General features: G+C 54.5%; 1 protein-coding gene across 2 annotated transcripts in view; it reads right to left on the bottom strand.

Moving 5' to 3' along the window:
• Positions 1-18,940, bottom strand: part of SMG6 (SMG6 nonsense mediated mRNA decay factor) — an 89,305-nt gene that overhangs the window by 45,918 nt on the left and 24,447 nt on the right. For both annotated transcript variants that reach the window (XM_082201676.1, XM_082201677.1), the window contains exon 10: positions 18,390-18,535. In XM_082201676.1, the coding sequence (XP_082057802.1) occupies positions 18,390-18,535 (146 nt within the window). The remainder of the gene's footprint in view (positions 1-18,389; positions 18,536-18,940) is intronic.

The following is an 18,940-nucleotide window of genomic DNA, read 5'->3' as shown; positions in this document are numbered from 1 at the left end:
CGTTTACTGTCCCACCAGAGCGGTACCTATTTATCTACTTGCACTTTGATGTGCTTTTGAACTGCTTGGTTGGCAGGAGCTGGGACCAAATAATGGGAGATCACCCCGTTGCAGGGATTCGAACCACTGACCTTCCGATCAGCAAGCCCTAGGCTCAGTAGTTTAGACCACAGCGCCACCTGCGTCCCCTATTTATTTATTACTTTACATTTATATCCCACTTTCCCTCCACAGAGTTCAAGGTGGCTTCCATGGCTCCCCCCCATTTAATCCCCCCAACAACCCCACAAGGCAGGTTAGGCTGAGGGGGAGGGATGGGAGCAAGGTCTCCCCGTGGGTTTCATGGCCAAGTGAGGCTTGGCCCCCTGGTCTCCCCCAGGTCCTAGTCTGTTGCTCTAACTACTGCACAACTTTACACTGCCCCTCGCCTAGCGCTGCAGGTTCCACTTGCCAGGCCTAGGGGGTTGCAGGGTCCAGAGGCAGCCTGAGATCAGCTGGGCAGCTGTGAGGACATCCTTCTAGCACCCATAGAGCTGGTCTCTCTGGGGTGCCAAGATGGAAAGAGAAGACAACCAGGTGACCCAAGAAGAGAGACCAAGAAGGGGCAACAGATCAAAGGATAGTCCTTCTTCACGCAGAATGGAGTTAAATGGTGGAACTCGCTCTACCAGGAGGTAGTGGCAGCCACCCACTTGGATGATGATGATAACAGTAATAGTAATTATAAATAATAATAATAATAATAATAATAATAATAATAATAATAATAGTACATCGCCCATCTGACTGGGTTTCCCCAGCCACCCTGTGCAGCTTCCAGCAGATATAAGAACACAACGAAACATCAAACATTAAAAATCTTCCCTTTCCAGGCCTTCCTTCAGATGTCTTCCAAAGAGTGTATAGTTACTTATCTCCTTGACACCTGATGGGAGGGCGTTCCACAGGGTGGGTGCCACTACCGAGAAGGCACTCTGTCTGATTCCCTGTAGCTTCACTCCTCGCAGGTGACTTTTGAAAGAGGGTTAAACAAATTTGGGGAGGAGAGGGCCATTGATGGCTACTAGCCACGCGAGCTGCACGCTGGCTCCACGGTCATAGGCAGCCAGGCTTCTGAAGCCACAGGAGCGAGGAGTGTTGCTCTTGGGCTCAAATCCTGCTTGCAGGTTTCCCATAGGCATCTGTTCAGCCGCTGGGAGAAGAGGAGGCTGGACTAGACGGGCCCCCTTTGGCCTGATCCAGCAGACTCTCCTTATGTTCTCAAGTGGCAGAGGGGGCCTTGGGGGCGCTCCTCTCCCAGGTTCGCCCCGGCCAGTCTGCTCTCCAGAGCACAGGGGATGCTCTGGCACTCACACGCACGCCCTGGTGTCCGTCTACCTGGGAGCTGCCTCCCGCTTGGCCGGGAAGGCCGCTTTCGTTTCCCAGAGAACAAAATATTCATGGAAAACATAAACCAACTGTCGTCAAAGTTGTCGAGGCTCAGGAAGCGGAGAGGGGCTGCCATGTGGCCGGATGTTATGCCTTTCCAATTAGCGCTATACATCTTTCAGCGGCGGGAGAGTGTCCCCTTTTTCTGTGCTGGGAAACCGAGAGCGCGGCCCTTGTTATTGTAACTGTCAAGGAGTGCTTAAAACAGATAATCTCCAGGAAAAGTGATAAACACCCAGCGCTCCCCGCCAGGGTGTGCTGGACACCATCGGCCAGGCCTGAAGGGCAGCGAGAGAGGAAGGAGGTGGCCATGGAGGAGGGAGCCAGAGGAAGAGCCTGGGAAGAAGAAGCAGGAGAAAGCAGAAAGTGCCAGCTTCCTCCTCAAGGCCCGGATGGGAGCAGTAAAGCAAGACGAGGGAGCTACATGAAGGCCACTGCCAGGTCAGGGGAGCCAGTGGAAGGAGCCAGAGCAGCAGCAGGGCTAATGCCCAGGCAGAAGGGGCCAAATGGCCCCAGATGGAGACAACTGCGCAGTTAACCTATGGAACTTGCTCCCACGGGAGGCAAGGGAGGGCCACCAAGCGAAATGGCTTTAAAACAGGGTTGGACAAATCCACGGAGGAAGAAAAGGTTACGGAGGACTACGAGGCACAATGGCTCTGTCCTGCCTCCACGGTCAGAGGCAGGAATGCTTCTGAATCCCAGTTGCTGGAAACCACAAGAGGAGAGAGGCCTCTTGGGCTCTGGTCCTGCTTATGGGGCTGCCTCTGGGGCACCTCATTGGCCACCATGAGAAGAGGAGGCTGGAGCAGATGAGCCCCAGGCCTCATCCAGCAGGCTCTCCTTCGGTTCTTATCTAGAGTCCAAAGAGGAGAGTTCCCAACGCAGGAAGCATCATCATCAACCTGACAAAACACACAGGACGTGGGTGTTAAGAGAGACCCTGATTTCGGGCCAAGGGAGGCCAGTGTTGGCGGGCTGTGAAAGGGTCCAAAATTGCACCAGACCATTTGCCAAGACAGAAAAACCTTCACCCAGTAATGAAGAGGGGAGAGAGCTCTTGCGCTCGGATTCTGCTTATGGGCTTCCTGGAAGAAGCATCCGCTTGGCCCCCTTAGAAAGAGGATGGTGGCCTAGATGGGCCACTGGCCAGATCCAGAGTCTTGCACAGCCCAGGCTGAATGAGACACACCTTTCCAGATGTGATGCCAGAGAGCTTGGCCTTTGAGAGCAGAAGGCAGCAGCAGCAGCACTCTGCTCCCAAAAGCCAAAAGTGGATGTGTCCGGATGGCCAGCCAGGGTGGGGGGAGTCACCCCAGGAGGCAACCTCTTGATGTCTCATCGACTGACTCTGCAGCCGCCACCACCACCAGACCCCTCTCCACCAGCTGGCTGGCAGGAAGGCTGTGGGGCTGGCTCCCCCCCATCTCCCTCCCAGCTGACACCACCTGGAGGCGATCATCATTTGCCTCTTCCCTTATCACTGCTGCTCAGACACTCGCTGAGTTGTTGCCTTCTGAGTCACCCTCAGCCAGACAGTCCTGGCACCGCACCCTCCGCCTCCCCCCTTCCCAGCCCCATGGCTGGCCTTCTTGCAGGAAGTGGGCAGCCAGAGAGGAGGCCAGCACCCAGGAGCGCCTGTGGACGCTTCTAAGCCCCCACTGGGATGCAGAGGGATGGGGCGGCGGGGGGGGGGGGGAGGCTGGTATGTCAACCAGACAGGAATGCAAATCTCTGGGGTGGGATGTTGGGGGGGGGAGGAGGAAGAGTCCCAGCTGGGGGGCATTCCTCCAAAGCCCTAGCTTAATGTGTGCCTGACACATGGCTCCCTCTCACCTCCTCCCAAATGACAGTCTCCTGCCAGACTCAAGCAGCATGCGCACACGTTGGCTGGAGCCAGGAATACCCATTGAATGCAAATGTCTTGTAGCCCCACTGTCCAAAGAGGGGAGGGAAAGAGGAGTGGAAAGGGAAATAGTGCCTGCATGGGGTGTGTGTGTGCGCAAAAGCCTTCACCAAAGATTCCCAGTCCCACTAAGTTCACCTGGCTAAGTTACTCTTAGAGGGAGGAGGGAAGAGAAAGAGAAATACAGAATCCTTGGAAGTTCAGCTGAGCCCCTTCTCAATCTATTAAGACTTGAATAGGTCTTCCAACTGGTGGGCCAGGGCCTGATCCGAGGTGGGCCACAACAGGAGCACCACTACCCAGCAAATATATGGGATAAGACCAATAAATGGGTCCCCAAATGCATGTCTGGGTGAGAAGTGGGTCCTGGGTCTGAAAAGGTTGAAGGTACCTGATCTATCAAGAGCAGAGGGGGTCTACTTATCATAGAATCATAGAGTTGGAATAGACCACAAGGGCCATCGAGTCCAACCCCCTGCCAAGCAGGAAACACCATCAGAGCACTCCTGACATATGGTTGTCAAGCCTCTGCTTAAAGACCTCCAAAGGAGGAGACTCCACCACACTCCTTGGCAGCAAATTCCACTGTCAAACAGCTCTTACTGTCAGGAAGTTCTTCCTAATGTTTAGGTGGAATCTTCTTTCTTGTAGTTTGGATCCATTGCTCCGTGTCCGCTTCTCTGGAGCAGCAGAAAACAACCTTTCTCCCTCCTCTATGGGACATCCTTTTATATATTTGAACATGGCTATCATATCACCCCTTAACCTCCTCTTCTCCAGGCTAAACATGCCCAGCTCCCTTAGCCGTTCCTCATAAGGCATCGTTTCCAGGCCTTTGACCATTTTGGTTGCCCTCCTCTGGACACGTTCCAGTTTGTCAGTGTCCTTCTTGAATTGTGGTGCCCAGAACTGGACACAGTACTCCAGGTGAGGTCTGACCAGAGCAGAATGCAGTGGCACTATTACTTCCCTTGATCTAGATGCTATACTCCTATTGATGCAGCCCAGAATTGCATTGGCTTTTTTAGCTGCCGCGTCACACTGTTGGCTCATGTCAAGTTTGTGGTCAACCAAGACTCCTAGATCCTTTTCACATGTACTGCTCTCAAGCCAGGTGTCACCCACCTTGTATTTGTGCCTCTCATTTTTTTGGCCTCATTTTTAAGAGCCTTCCTCGCCAGCCTGGATCACTGGCCTTAGAATAGAATGATAATATTATTATTATTAATATGTTGCACATCTGACTGGGTTGTCCCAGCCACTCTGGGCAGCTCAGAAACAAAATATTAAAAACACAGAATGGATCCTGGTGGATCCACAGAATCTCCCCTCCTGTAACTTTCTAGTCCTTTGGGGCATCAGAGGACAAAAGCTCTTCTCTGTCCGGGCATCAGGAGATTGGGAAAAGGGCCACGGTTTTCTGCGCTGGATTTGCACAAACACACCCCCATGTACTAGGACAGCGTGCTTTCACGGACAAGGGGGGGCAGGCGTGGCCTTTGAGAGCCTCCTTTGCAAATCACTCTTTCTTGGAGGGAGGGGGAGAGAAGGACAAGGTAAGGCCTGGTGGAAAGTGTGGAGCAAGGGGTGGGGGAGAGAGAACAGAGGGGCTCTCCCCATGGAAGCCATTAGATACTCAACACTTCATTTGTTTCTGCCCCCCCAGCCCCCAAGCCGGGGAGCACAGCTCTCTCTTTCGGCTCCAGGACGGGAGGCTCTCCTCTGACGTAACCAGGAAGCAGCTGCAGAATTAAGGAATCCCTCCTGACATCATAAAAAGGGTCGGTGGTTTACAGGGGAAAGTATAAAAATTAATGGCATATTCCCAGACGGGGCCTTGGGCCTGCGCGGGACTCGCACAGGAAGCCCGGCTACGAGAGGGGCTTGCCCTGGCCAGGGTCCTGAACCCCACGTCCAACCCCTGGAGCCCCACACGCTCGTCCCCTTTGGCCTGGAGAGCCAATAGGAACAGGCGGCAGGAGGGAGAGGTGACTCTGAGGACGGCCTCTGGGTTTGGATCCATGGAAGACCAGACCTGTTTCCCCTCTGCGAGGTGACTGAGCAGCGCTACATCCTTACACACACACACACACACACACCGGGGTCTTCAGCCTCGAGCTCGTGTCCCCCCTGAAAGCGGAAAAGGGCGCTGTAGCGGCTAAAATTAACTCGGCCCTTTTCCCGGAAGCTATCTGTGGAAAGCGGTTCTCTCATTTTTAGAACGTGTTATTCTCAGAAGTTTCCTGAAAAGGTCCCTAATGACCAACAGGCGGAGAAGCCATTTCCACAGGCCCACCATGGGGCAGAGCGGGTGCCGCCTATGGGGTGAGCAGGGAGGGCACGATGGCTTTGCAGTCCCCCACCCGTGCCTCTCCGGAGAGCCTCCCCACCTGGGGGACCCTGCACGGACAGAAACACCCAGGCACCAGGAGCTCTCGGTGGCAACCCTCCAAGGCCCAGGGCGCAGCAGCGTAACAAGCGCCTGCCGGGTCAGGCCGATAGTCCACCTGGCGCAGCCTCCTGTTCTCTCAGTGGTCAACCAGGTACTTCAGTGGGAAGCCTGCAAGCAGGACCAGAGAACTACAGCAATTCTCCAGTTGTTGTTCTCCACCATCTGGTATTCAGAGGTAGACTGTCCCTGGGCATGGAGGTTCTGCTAGCAAGACACTTGTCCATAAGCAGGCCAACGAGGGCCCATCTAGTCTAGCATCCTGTTCTCGCAGTGGCCAACCAGGTGCCCTCAAAGGGAAGAAGCCAACATGCGAGAACTGAGCGCACCAGCAACTCTCTCTACCTGCGATTCCCAGCAACTGCTATTCAGAGGCATCTGCCGTCTCCAACAGTAGAGACAGAACAGAGCCATACGGGTGTCTGTGCACACCTGCCACTATTAACCCCACAAAACTGCTCTGGAGGGAATACAACCGCTGGGGTCTGGGGTAGGGTCTCCCATGGCAACATCTCTCACCAGGACTAGCAGAAACAGCAGATTCTGCCAAGCTGCAAAGAGCAGAGACCTTTGCTCCCCCAGGGCTGCACAACTCATAGAATTCTGCTGGAGATTTGGGGCCAGTGTTTTAGTGCCATCTGGGGCCTCTTCCAAGGAGGTGCTATTTGGGGCCCTTGCCGCCTCGCCAGCTCAGAAGAGGAAACACACAGCTCCTGTATATGAGCAAAGGGCGTCCACGTTTAACTGCAGGATGGCTAGAAGTGGGGTGGGGGGCAAGTTCCTGATGCGCTTTCCAGGGGGAAAGCGCAGGGGTTTCCTCTGGCAGCCCAACTGCAGAGAAAGCTGCCGGCCTCTGCAGGCTGCTTGGGATCACCTGCAGCCAGAAGGGAGCACCCATTCACCCCGCAGGAGGCTGAGACTCCATCGCTGGGTGGGAGAGGCCAGGCAGGATTCCCCCAGCCCTGCGCCAGAGGCTGTCTGGAGCCTGACAGCCGTGTGTGAATGTGCAGGAGGGAGACCCAGTTTCCTTGGAGACTCCTTTGTGTGTGGCTGGTGGGGTGGCGAGGGCCCAGGGAGAGGGGCAGCTCTGTCATCAAAGCCTGCAGGGCAAGGGCGGCCGCTCCTGTCCATCAGTCCTTCCTTCCTCACCCGCAAGCCCATCTGCCCTACCAGCAAGACTCTTCTGGCGATATGCCCTGCACCCTCCGCCTCTCCTGGAATCTGCGCCTATTTTAAATGGCGTTCGGAAGCCACCTTCGGCGATGCGAAGCAGCAAAACAGTTCAGTGCCAAAGACGGACATAAAAATACAGTGGGGCCTCGGGTTACAGACGCTTCATGTTACAGATTCCGCTAACCCAGAAATAGTACCTCGGGTTAAGAAATTTGCTTCAGGATGAGAACAGAAATCGTGCTCTGCACGGCGGCAGTGGAAGGCCCCATTAGATAAAATGGTGCTTCAGGTTAAGAACAGTTTCAGGTTAATAACGGACCTCCAGAATGAATTAAGTACTTAACCTGAGGTACCACTGTAGTCAAAACTGACAAAAGCCGCTACATCGACGTTCAAAGGAACCCAGGAAGCTGTTCTAAAGGGAGGTCAGCCACGGGAAGCAGCAACCCTGGGCTTCAAAGATGCCCCTGGGGACCTTCTGCATGCAAAGCAGGTGCCCCCCCCAGCCCTCCCCCTCAAAATAAAGCAAGATCCCAGCCCTCATGGTTCCGGCTTAAGGGCCGGTTTAAACAGGGAGCTGGTGGGAAAGGGCTGGATCTCAGAAAGTCCCAGCAGCATCTCCAGGTGGGGCTGGGAGAGCCTCCTGCCAGCCCAAACCCAGCGGGTCACAGCTGCCAGTCAGTGCAAGCAATACTAGGTAGATGACCCAATGGCCTGACTCGGTATACGGCAGCTTCCTATGGGAAGTGCCTCTGGGACTTCCTGTGCACATCACATTGTCTACACCCGACGCAGACTCTGGACTACCTGGGGTGTGTGTGTAATTTTAATAGCCCCCCTCCCAGCAGAAAGCCCTACAGAGCAGACTCATCTCAGTGCAGATTTGCTCTTAAAAGCCCCACCCCAAAGTGCTGATTTGCGGCAGAGTCTCTCTTGGGCCGGCCGAAGGGCCAGTAGCCGAAGGGGGACTCCTCTTCCTCTTCCTCTCCCCCCCCCCGCTTTCCTTTCTGGGAGAGGAGAAGCTGCAGAGGCACTGGGAAAGGCCCAGCAAGCTGCCTGGGGTTGGCAGCTGCGCCTCCTAGCAGGTTTGGGGGGAGCCTGATTCCGAGCCGGGGGCTTGGGTTTCAACTCTGACCAGCCGCTCCGAGGCTCCTCTCTCTTTCTGGAGCACACGGCCGAATAAAACATTTTTTCATAAATTTAACGCCAGCATGTCTGTGTTTGGAAACTCTTGAAAATCCATGTTGTATGGTTTACTGCACTGGAAAAGGTGCCAGCAAGAGTTTCAAAGGAAGGGAAGTGTATAACTGTTTCCTTTCAAAATGCTTTTTGTTTTTTTCCAATGGGATCCATTGAGGGAAAAGGGCTGGAACTAACTAAAACATTATTAAAAACTGTTACGAAGAGAGACAGAGAGATGGAAAAAGATAGACCGGGGCGGGGGGGGGGGGGAGAGAGAAAAAACCCCAGTGTGGAATTGAGGAGGACTGCTGGGGGCGGGGGGAGAGCAGCAAAGGAAGGGCAGATGCCACTAGGAGGGAAAAATAAGTCAAAGCCCCCCGGGCAGGGGACATTTCTTTTGGCCCTGGCACCCATGCCACAGGACGCCAGCACAGGGCTAAGCAGAAGGCCCCTCTGGCAGGCACTTCTGACCAAAAGGGTTTTTCTTTTCTGCAGGAGGGGAAGGCTCCCCTACTACCGTAACCCCCACCCAGTGCAGGAGTTCCAGCCAGCTTTACTAAGTGGCACCCCCCCTACAAGCAGCCCCCCGTTAACTCACAAGCACAATGCCAAGGCTCATCTAGTTCCAACTGAGAACTGCAGAGTTGGCAGGGTCCCCCAAAGGTCATCCAGCCCAGCCCACTGCAATGCAGGGAGCACAGCTCAAGAATCCCCAACAGGTGGCCGTCCGACCTCTGCTTAAAAACTCACCCCCCTTGCTCCAGCTTTGAGACTCCCCCCACTCGGGAGAGCATCAGACTGTAGCCAAGGAAACAGACCGGTCTGGTCTGTGGCAAGAACTTCTTGAAGGAGTCAGAATCCTGCGCCGCGAGAGCCGCCTTGCCAGAATGACGGCTCTCTCTTGCACAGCTTTTCAGGGATGGGCTTATTCTAAGCTAGAATTCAGGGCTCCAAAGTCCTTTGGGCACACACACACACACACACACACACACACACGGATACACACACACAGCTTGCTGCCCACCTGCTTGTGTATGCTGCTGCATACTGATCAAGGTCTTTGATCCACCCGCTTGGGCATTTGGGGTTTCCGCAGAATCACAGACTTGCAGAGTTGGAAGTGACCCCAAGGACCATCTAGTCCCGCCTCGCAATCCCAGCTAAAGCATCCCTGACAGACGGCCACCTGGCCTCTGCTTAGAAACCACCAAGGAAGAAGAGCCCACGAACTTCTGCCTTTTGCTAAGCCCTTCTTCCCAGCTTCTGCCCTCATCTTCCCCCAAAGGCAGGGGGGATCCACACCGCAGGACTCAGGAGGACACTTGCCTTCCACAAGCCTGACTGGCGGTTGCTATTCATGCAGCCGGTGCTGCGTTTGGGCTGGTGCACAGAACACCGCGTCCCCGAGCAGAGCAGACTTCAAAGGCCAAGTTCCTAGTCCTCATGGGATGGCACTGCAGCATCCTGCTCAGTCCCCCTGTCCTTCCCTCTGATCACGGAGCTTCCTGCGTTTGTTACTGGGGCTGTGGATGAGTCTCAGCCTCCACCAGCCTGGCATTTTGGGACTGCTCCCTGGGTGACCCCGGGGGCTGAGCACTCACTCTCAGCCTCTCCCACCTGACAGGGCTGTTGTGGGGATTAAATGAGGGCCAGAACCATGTACCTTGAGCCCCACTGAGGAAAGGGTGGGATATAAATGCAATGGATTTATATATATTTTTAATCGATTCACGTTGGTGGCTGGGAGTTGCAGGCACCTTTCCTGGGTCTGTTACAGCTAACAGATATTGACAGACCAATTCCCCACCAGTGTGAAAGAAGAGTCCGGCTGCTGGATGAGGCCCAGAGGCTGGGGGGCCAATGGCAGCCTGCACTTGAAAACATCTCCACTTGGCAGAGCCTTGACCCTTCCCAAGATTAAACCTAAGCTGAGCTGGCTTCGACTGCCCCGTCCTCCTCACTTGCAGCCTTGGGAGCCGCTGCCCGGCTGCGGAAAGAGGGGGTCCTGGCACGGCCTCCGCACCACGTTTTCCCAGCCTCCGGGTCTTGGGGGTGCCTCATCCGTGGGCTGCCGAGCACATGTGGAGGGATGAGGGGAAAAATAAACAGGCAGACAAAAGAATGAAGACACCCTGCCAATTCCAATCGAGCGGCGTTGCGTTCAAATGCTTATCAAGCTGAGAAAGAGCAGAGTTCTTGGAAAAACGGGGCTGCCTTTCTTCTGGTGCCAGCGTCAGCCACCTCTCAAGGATGGGTACAGGCCAGGCACAGCGGCCGGTGGGCCCACCCTCCCCAAACAGCCCCTCCAGGGGGGCTGGTAAGCATGCATTTTTTAAAAAAAGTTACCTAAAGGGGTGGGGGACACACACATTTTTTATTGTTTCAAATCTCAGATCCTGCTGCTACAGGAGAGCCAAGCAGCCCGCCATCAGTTTGTACAATAAAAAGATTTTCTTCCCCATTTTTTTTTTTTTGCTAGCCCCCCTAATTAATGGGAGGGATGTCTGCCCTGCACCAGATGTCAGCCCAGGGTGCTTGGGGATGTTTGCCGTGCGCCAGTGGCTGCCTCTTGCCGCTCTAGCCCATAGCCCAGTGTATATTGGGGGTGGGGAGAGTATCCTGTGTGACCCTTCCTGAGCGCCAATGTTTCTCCACGCCCCCCCCCCCGAGCCACACAAGAGGCACAGGAAAGCATCCCAGGGGGCCACACGCACATGTAATGGGTTTCAAAAAGAAAAGGGGAAGAAAATGTGCCTTTTCTGGAAAGGAGTTGCATGAGCTTCTGAGAAATCTTCCCCCCCCCAAAGGGGCAAAAGACCTAAAGCTCCATTACTAAGCTGGCAGGGGAATGGACTCCCTTGGCAGCCCTGTATAGGGAAGTTTTCAATGTCTGATGTTTTATTGTGTTTTTAATATTTTGTTGGGAGCAGCTCAGAGTGGTGGGGACAACCCAGTTGGATGGGCGGCGAATACTAATACTAATACAAATATGAATACTAATTCCTTGGAGGCTTTTAAGCAGAGCGAGCGTGGCCATCTCCCAGGGAATATTCAGCTGCGGTTTCTGCATTGCAGGGGGTTGGACTAGATGACCTCTGGGATTCCTTCCAAGGCTACAACTCTATGGCAGCCCCAGATGGCTATCTTGGAAAGGGAAAGAAGGGGGCCAGCCCACGCTCGCTGCCCTCCTTCACCCGCATCCTGAACGCAGGGCCCAGGGCACCCAAGGCGGCCTTCTTCTTGACCAGGATTACTTCAATTTGCAAGCTAACCGTCTCCAGCTGCGAGAGGGGCAGGAAATTTAACAGTAGTGCAAAGGCAGCCCTCTAAGCGCTGGTGTGAAGGCTGCTGAAGCCACACACAGGCACAGGCACACACACACACACAAAAGGAGGGTGTGCTATAAAAAGAACAGGCACAGCCATTGCAGCCCCTGTTAATTCAAGCCCTGAAGACGCAGGTCTTTGCAGAGCTGTCTCTTTCTTCCCTCAAACCACCCGCCCCAAAATATTCTGGCTTCTTCAGTGCCTTTGGGTGGGTTTCTTTTTTGTGATGGTCAGAGGGAAGAGCAAAAAACAAAACAAAAACAAAGCACGCCCCCCCCCAGTTGATAAAAGGAAACGAGGGAGACGCGGACAATTGAAAACTACCTAAAAGCTCGGGGAGAGGTTTATTTTATTAGTTCTTAATAAATATCTTGCAGATTTCCTGCAGGAAACACACCAGATCACATGTAGAATAGTTTGATACTGATGTCAACGGCATCGACATATGAAATCTATTAGGGGCGAAGCCACAGCAGGGCGATCAGCGAGCAGAAAAGCTTCGCGGCACCAAGGCGAAAAGGGAGGGGGGGAGAGGAGGGACTCTCACGGCCCTTCCAAATTCTTCGAGAGGTAAAAAAGTCAGCCAAGACACAGAGAGAGAGAAAGAGAGAGAGAGAAAAATCCCACATCCTGCTTTGGGCTGCCAGCAATCTGAAGTGCCCAGAGATTAATTCTATGTCTGGCCTGGAAATGTGACTTTAAAGCATCAGTTGGGGGGTGGGGGGGGAAGGTTGGGGGGAGGCCAGGCTAACTGGGGCTGGCATGGTGCCACCGGCTCCCCCCACCCCATTCTGAGCCCCAGCCCCCCCCCCAGCCCCAGCCATGTTTCAATGTAGACAGCAGTAAACCCCAACAGACAGCAGATCTGGCTCCCTCCCTCTCTCTTGCGCTGCGCCAGCGACTCGGAGCAACAGCAGCTGCGCTGCGTCTCCCTCGGCAGGCGCAGATGGGCCGGAGTGCAGGGCTTCCGCTCGCTGGCTGCTGCAGGCTTTTAAGAGGCAGGCGGGCAGGCAGGCTCAGCGGCCTGGGACGCAGCTCCCTCCCCATCCCACGTCCCCACCGGAGAGCTCCCCTCGCGCTGCCCAGAGGATGCTCCGCTCAGGCAGGAAAACGGAGAGAGGAAAAGTTCAGGGGTGGCAGGGCAGGTTGGACGCTGCACTAGGAGGGCCTGATCCGGGGGGGACAGGACTCTTTTCTTACAGAACCTCCAGGCCCAGAGGCAGTCTATCTAGACCCCCAGGTTCTAAGGAGCACTGTGAGGCTAGGGTGCTGGGCCTGATCCAGATGCGGCAGGGCTCTTGGGGGTAGTGGTCCTGAGTTCTAATTCTGGCCCAGTTCTGAAGCTTGCTGAGTGAGGGATCAGGCAATATGACTCACACACACACACACACACACACACACACACACACAGAGGGAGCATGGGATGGCGGTGAGAGAAGCTCCCTCACAACAACCCTATGAGGTAGATCAGACAGATGAAGAGCAGCCTCCTCCCAGGCTCTAACCCAGCAGTTCTGAACCTGTGGCTCCCCAGATGTTGTTGGACTACAACTCCCATCATCCCTGAGCTCTGGCCTTGCTAGCTAGGGGTGATGGGAGTTGTAGTTCAACAACATCTGGGGACCCACAGGTTGAGAAAGGCTGCTCTAACCAGACAGGGCTTGCAAGGCAATCTGCCATGGCTTTTCAAAGGGGCCACCACAATTCAGACTCTTCTCTGCCTAGCCCAGCATTGCAGGCTCTGACTGGCAGCAGCTCACCAGGGTCCTCAGGCAGAAAAGACCCCTTTCCCTACCACCAGCTGCCGAGTCCCTTTTTGGCCGGAAATGGTAGGAATCAAACTCAGGAGCTTCCACGTGAAAGGAAGCTGCTCTGCCAGCCCCTCATAAGAATGCAGCTGGATCAGGCCAGAGGGGACTCAGCGCCTAGTCCAGCTTCCTGCCCCATGCGGAAGCCCACAAGCAGGAGCGGAGCACCACAGCAGGATTTGCCCCCCCCCTCTTGCTCTGCTCAGCAAGATGTGAGATGATGGCAAAGGGTGGCCCAGGAGGATTCTGGGAAACAGGCCCCGCCTGGCTGCTTTGCGGACCCCAAAGGGGCTGCTGCCCACAACCAGCTGGCAAGCGGACTCAGGGGACACCCCCTTCTCACAGTCACACGATGCAGGTTTACTCCTCCCAGACAAATGTAGGAAACGGCCTTCCTCCTGAGACAGGCCGCCAGCTCATTTAGCTTGCAAGCGTTTGCACTGACTCTCCTGTATTTCTCAGCTCTACCTGGAGAGGCAGAGGACTGAACCACTCCCCTCCCCCCCATTATCTTTTTAAAGCCATCTAAACTGGTGCCCATCACGAGCTTTCGTGGGACTCAATTCCATAGCTTAACTACCCAAGCGCTGCAACAGGGACAGGTCTTCCAGTCTGAACAACTGACGGCCTTGTGGGCACCTTAAAAGACGGTGGCACGGGAACAGCGGGTGTGAGAGAGGAAACTCCGCAAATAGAGCCTTTCCTTCCATCATGGAAACAAGCAAGGAAACCTTTGTTGATTAGGGGTTTTTGTTTTTAAATGCATCCCGCCTTTTAAAAAAATGGTTTCAAGGTATCTCAGACCTTGAAAAATGAAATGCAACCTAGAAAGCAAAAAATAAGTAAAAATGCAGCAGGCTTTGCCACCCTGGTGAGCTGCCCATTCAGATACACTGAATAGAGACTTTCCTGCTCTGGCCGCCCAGAATTTAACTGATGAATCAGCCTTTGTCAGCCTGGCGCTCTCTGTCTGCCCTGGGCTAAGGCACTGCTGGCCGGGGCTGGTCAGAGGTCATTTGGAGGGCACAAGGACTGAAACTTCTTCAGCACCTCCTTCTGCATGCAGAAGGTCCCAGGTTCAGCCACCAGCATCATCAGTTAAAAATGGATCTTGAGCACACAGGAAGCCGCCTGATGCAGAGTCCATCTAGCTCAGGCTGATCTTCACTGACTGGCAGCAATAGCTCTCCAGGGTTTTAGGCAGGAGTCTTTTCTTCAACCCTACGCAGAGATGTTGCCAGGGATGGAACCTGGGACCTTCTGCATGCAAAGCATGTGCACTACCGCTGAGCTACGGATGAGCAAGCTTCCAGGAAGTTAGGGAGCTGCCGTATACTGAGATTGTTGGCTCCCTTTAGCTCAGTACTGTCTTCACTGGCTGGCAGCAATGGCTCTCCAAGGTTTTAGGCAGGGGACCATTCCCAGCCCTGCCTGGAGATGCTGATGGGGACTGATGCTCTGCCACGGAGCTTCCCCGGTGATGGAAGGGTTCTTCCCCTCAGCCTGAGACTCTGGAGACCAGCTGCCAGTTGGAGCAGAGAACAGGGGGCTGGATGGACAAATAGCCCAACCAGGTATAAGGCAGCTGCCTCGTCTGCTGGCTGCAAGCAGGCGGCCCCAATCCCCGGCTACCTGCAAACACTCGGCATCCTCCCTGCTCCCACCCCAGCCCCACTTTGTCACTGCAGCTTTTCTGGTCCCCCCCCCCCCCGGGCTCACCTGGGCTGTGGGTGAAGAGGTGCAGCGTGGAGACTGGGGTTTGAGAGCGGGGTTGGGGGCCACTTCCCCATGCGGCTCTTTCTGCTCCCAGGAGCCTGAGGTTACGCTCAAATACTCCGGAGGGGCTAATTTTAAAAGGCCACTAAACCAAGGCTGCAGCAGATGAGCCGGCGTTATTTTTATAGGCGGCTGAGAAAACTGGACTCGGCTTGGGGATTTCCGGTCCTGGTAGATGCCGCGTGGTTTGCACATCGAGGAGGCACTGGTAAAAAGACGTTGCGGACAGGCCTCGGAGGAACTCTGGGGAACCACAAGGGCCCTTCTGAAATGGTCTGGGAGTCGGGCCTCGGTTTGGTGGGAAGACTGTTGATTTGATTTATTTCATAAAATTAACGCACAGCTTAACTTTTTTAAAAAAAGAAATCTCTCAAAACAATTTGCAAAAAGAAATGTTATCAGTAAAAATAGTTACAGCCAACTATTTAGTTCAAAACCTGGACAGCACCTTAAAAAGCAGAGACATCACCTTGCCAACAAAGGTCCGTATAGTGAAAGCTATGGTTTTCCCAGTAGTGATGTATGGAAGTGAGAGCTGAACCATAAAGAAGGCTGATTGCCAAAGAACGGATGTTTTTGAATTCTGGTGCTGGAGAAAACTCTGGAGAGTCCCATGGACTGCAAGAAGATCAAACCTATCCATTCTGAAGGAAATCAGCCCTGAGTGCTCACTGGAAGGACAGATCCTGAAGCTGAGGCTCCAAGACTTTGGCCACCTCATGAGAAGACTCCCTGGAAAATATCCTGATGTTGGGAAAGATGGAGGGCACAAGGAGAAGGGGACGGCAGAGGACGAGATGGTTGGATAGTGTTCTCAAAGCTACCAGCATGAGTTTGACTAAACTGCAGGAGGCAGTGGAAGACAGAAGTGCCTGGCGTGCTCTGGTCCAGGGGGTCATGAAGAGACGGACACGACTAAATGACAACATTTAGTTCCAAGAATAAAACCAGCAATGAACTGAGAAGAGATTAAAATGTAAATCAACGTTTTACATGCCTGATATTACAGGGAGGTGCCCACACGGGGGCAGCTGAACTGTGGAACTCACTGCCACAGGAAACAAGGATGGCCACCAACCAGGATGGCTTTGAAAGACAACTCATGGAGGGCTCCGAGCCATGATGGATGCTCTCTCTACCTCCGCAGTCGGAGGCAGCAACGATCCCAAACGCCAGTTGCTGCAAACCGCAAGAGGGGTGTGTTGCTGTGGAGCACAGGCTTTCCACAGGGACACCTGGCTGGCCCGTGAGAACAGCTTGCTGGGCTAGACAGACCCACCTTGGCCTGATCCAGCGGCTGCTCTTCAGAGGCTCCTTCTCCACGTAATACAGAGGGAGGGAGGGTCACCTGCTAAGCCACATCGCCAGAAGGCCAGTGCAAGGCCTGTCATTTGTGCAACAGGGCTTCCCAACCCTGAGCTCCCATAATTGGCTCAGGGGAGAAGCTTCAGAGGAGTGTATGGGGGGGGAGGGGGGGTTGTTCTGCCCAACAGGCCAAAAAGCTCGTGAGCAGCCAGATGGAGCCACAGCCTGAAGTTGGCTGGTTGGTGGTGGTGGTGGTGGGGGCAACTGTTGCCCTGCTCAGCTGGGAAGGGCACAAAAAGGCCAGAAGACAAACTGCCTGGATATGTGTGTAAGACGTGCCGGGGGCGGGGGCGGGGGGTTGCGGCGAAGGGAAGTGATCCCGGCGGTGGCCCTATGAACATCCCTCCAGTGATTTATAGGAAGTATAATCCAATAATATAGTAAAACAGAACAGTGTGTTTGAGATGGGTTTGATTCCAGGAATTATAAAACAAATTATTAAAAGGGGGAAAGAGAGAGAGAGAGAGAAAGGGGGTGGGCTTTGGGGGTGGGAGAAAAGCCCCACCGAGACCAGATTGGAGTAAATTGGGCACAGATGGGTGGGGGAGGGGGGAGTCCTGCGAGCCGGAGATGCCCTGCCACAAGGCACGGCTTCAATTAGCTCGCTTGCAAACTCCGTTCCAGCCACTCCTCTCTCCCTGTGCCCAAATTACAGATTCCCCCCCCTAAACCCCCCCCAACCACATTCTCCACGCGTCTGCGGTCAGGATAAAGGCACCCCGCACTTCCCTGCCAGGCGGGTGTGCAGCTGGCTACCAAAGCGCCCAAGGAGGACACCTGGGGCAAGGTGTTGCGCTGGCCTCCTCCTGGTCCTCCTGGGGGCAAAGGGAGCCCGCCAGCACCTCCTTCTGGAGAGAGACGGCATGCAAGGGACAGAGATCGCAGCTTCTGGGGTGGTGGTGGGGGGTGGGGGGCTGTTCCGGACTGCCAAGGAACTACCAAAAGGGGGCTGGCCAGGCATCATCTTCCCCTACAGCACTTCCGAGGCAGAGTGGGGTGGGGGACAGGATGGGACTGTCAGTCAACAAGGTGATAATGAAGGAGCAAGGAAGACCAAGGCTCAAGGGAAAGAGAAAGGTTGTGCAAGCAATGCTTTCTGGGTGCCATAGAGGACGACACAGCAGGAGAGCCACAGATCTGACCTGCTGGCCCCAGGATCTGCTGGCACTGCTCTCCCATGAGGATGACGGCCACAGCAGGAGGGCTACAGGGGGAGAATTTAGGGGAGGACCAGGCTCAGGCAGGGCTGAGAAAGACTCTTTCGATGTGTCAGAGACAAACACTGAAGGGGCAGGGGGAGAAAAGGGGGCCCTTCCTTGGACCAAACCCACTGGCTGCTTCTGCCCACCAGGAAGGACAAAGGCAGCCTGCCTAGAGGTACTACATTGGGAATGGCAGGTGGGGAGTGCCCTGCTGTAGCCCTCGGGTTCTGCTGCTAGCTTCTTCCCCTAGGGGGCACCTGGTTGGCCACTGAAAGAATAGGATGCTGAAACAAGGTGGGGCCCCTTTGGCAGGGGGGGGGAGCAGGGCCAATTGCGATAGCAGAACCTCCATGCCCAGGGACAGTCTACCTCTGAATACCAGGTGACGGGCAACAACAACTAGAGAGCTGTTGTAGCGATCAGGTCCTGCTTGCAGGCTTCTTCCCATTGGCTGGCCATTGCGAAAACAGGCTGATAAACAAGCTGGCCTGATCCAGCTGGCACAGGGCTCTCCTTAGGCTCTTATAAGCGCCTCTCCACACAGGAAGCAAATGGTCCCATGGGAACCCTGAGCTGGATGCTAACCAGCAAGAGTTGCTCTCAAGATCTCAACTCTGCCCGCTGGGGTTTTGGAATTCAGCAGTTTTCTCAACCTGCGACTTCCAAAGGGCCTCCTGGGCACCAGAGTTGAGTCCTGCTCACAAACCCAGCGCCTGAGGACCAAGGTCTGGGGCTCCTTCCTGACTCCTTCCCCCACCTGTCCCCCTCCAGTACCTTTGGGCTGGGAGTTGTAGACAGCAAACATGTTGATGGCCATGAGTTGCAGCAGGCGGGTGCTTCCAATGGGCGAGGGGCTGTGCCCCAGCAGCACCCGGAACTCGCTCAGGACCTCAGCAGCCACGGCAGGGAAGGTCTCCATCCTGAAGAAACCAAGGAAGGAGGGGAGACATTGTTTGCGTTGCTCATTATTTGTATTGCATTCTTAACAACTCCGTTTGCATTGCATTGTTATGTCTATTACAGGCATACCTCATGTTACGTTTGCTTCATGTTACGTTCTTTCAGCTTACGTCCCGTGGCAACCTGGAAACACTGGAAAGGGTTACTTCCAGGTTTCGCCACTCGCGCATGTGCAGAAGTGCTAAATCGTGCATAAGCGCCAGATCGTGCTGCGCACCTGCGCAGATACGATACTTCAGGTTGCGCTCTTTTCATGTTGCAAACAGACCTCCGGAACGGATCCCATTCCAACCAGAGGTACCACTGTATTATTATTATTATTATTATTATTATTATTATTATTATTATTATTATTAACTTATCCC

Source organism: Podarcis vaucheri (genome assembly GCF_965113315.1).
Source record: "Podarcis vaucheri genome assembly, chromosome: 15".
Classification (NCBI taxonomy): domain Eukaryota; kingdom Metazoa; phylum Chordata; class Lepidosauria; order Squamata; family Lacertidae; genus Podarcis; species Podarcis vaucheri.
Note: the sequence above shows the minus strand (reverse complement) of the source record. Positions and strands in the feature narration are given on the sequence as shown.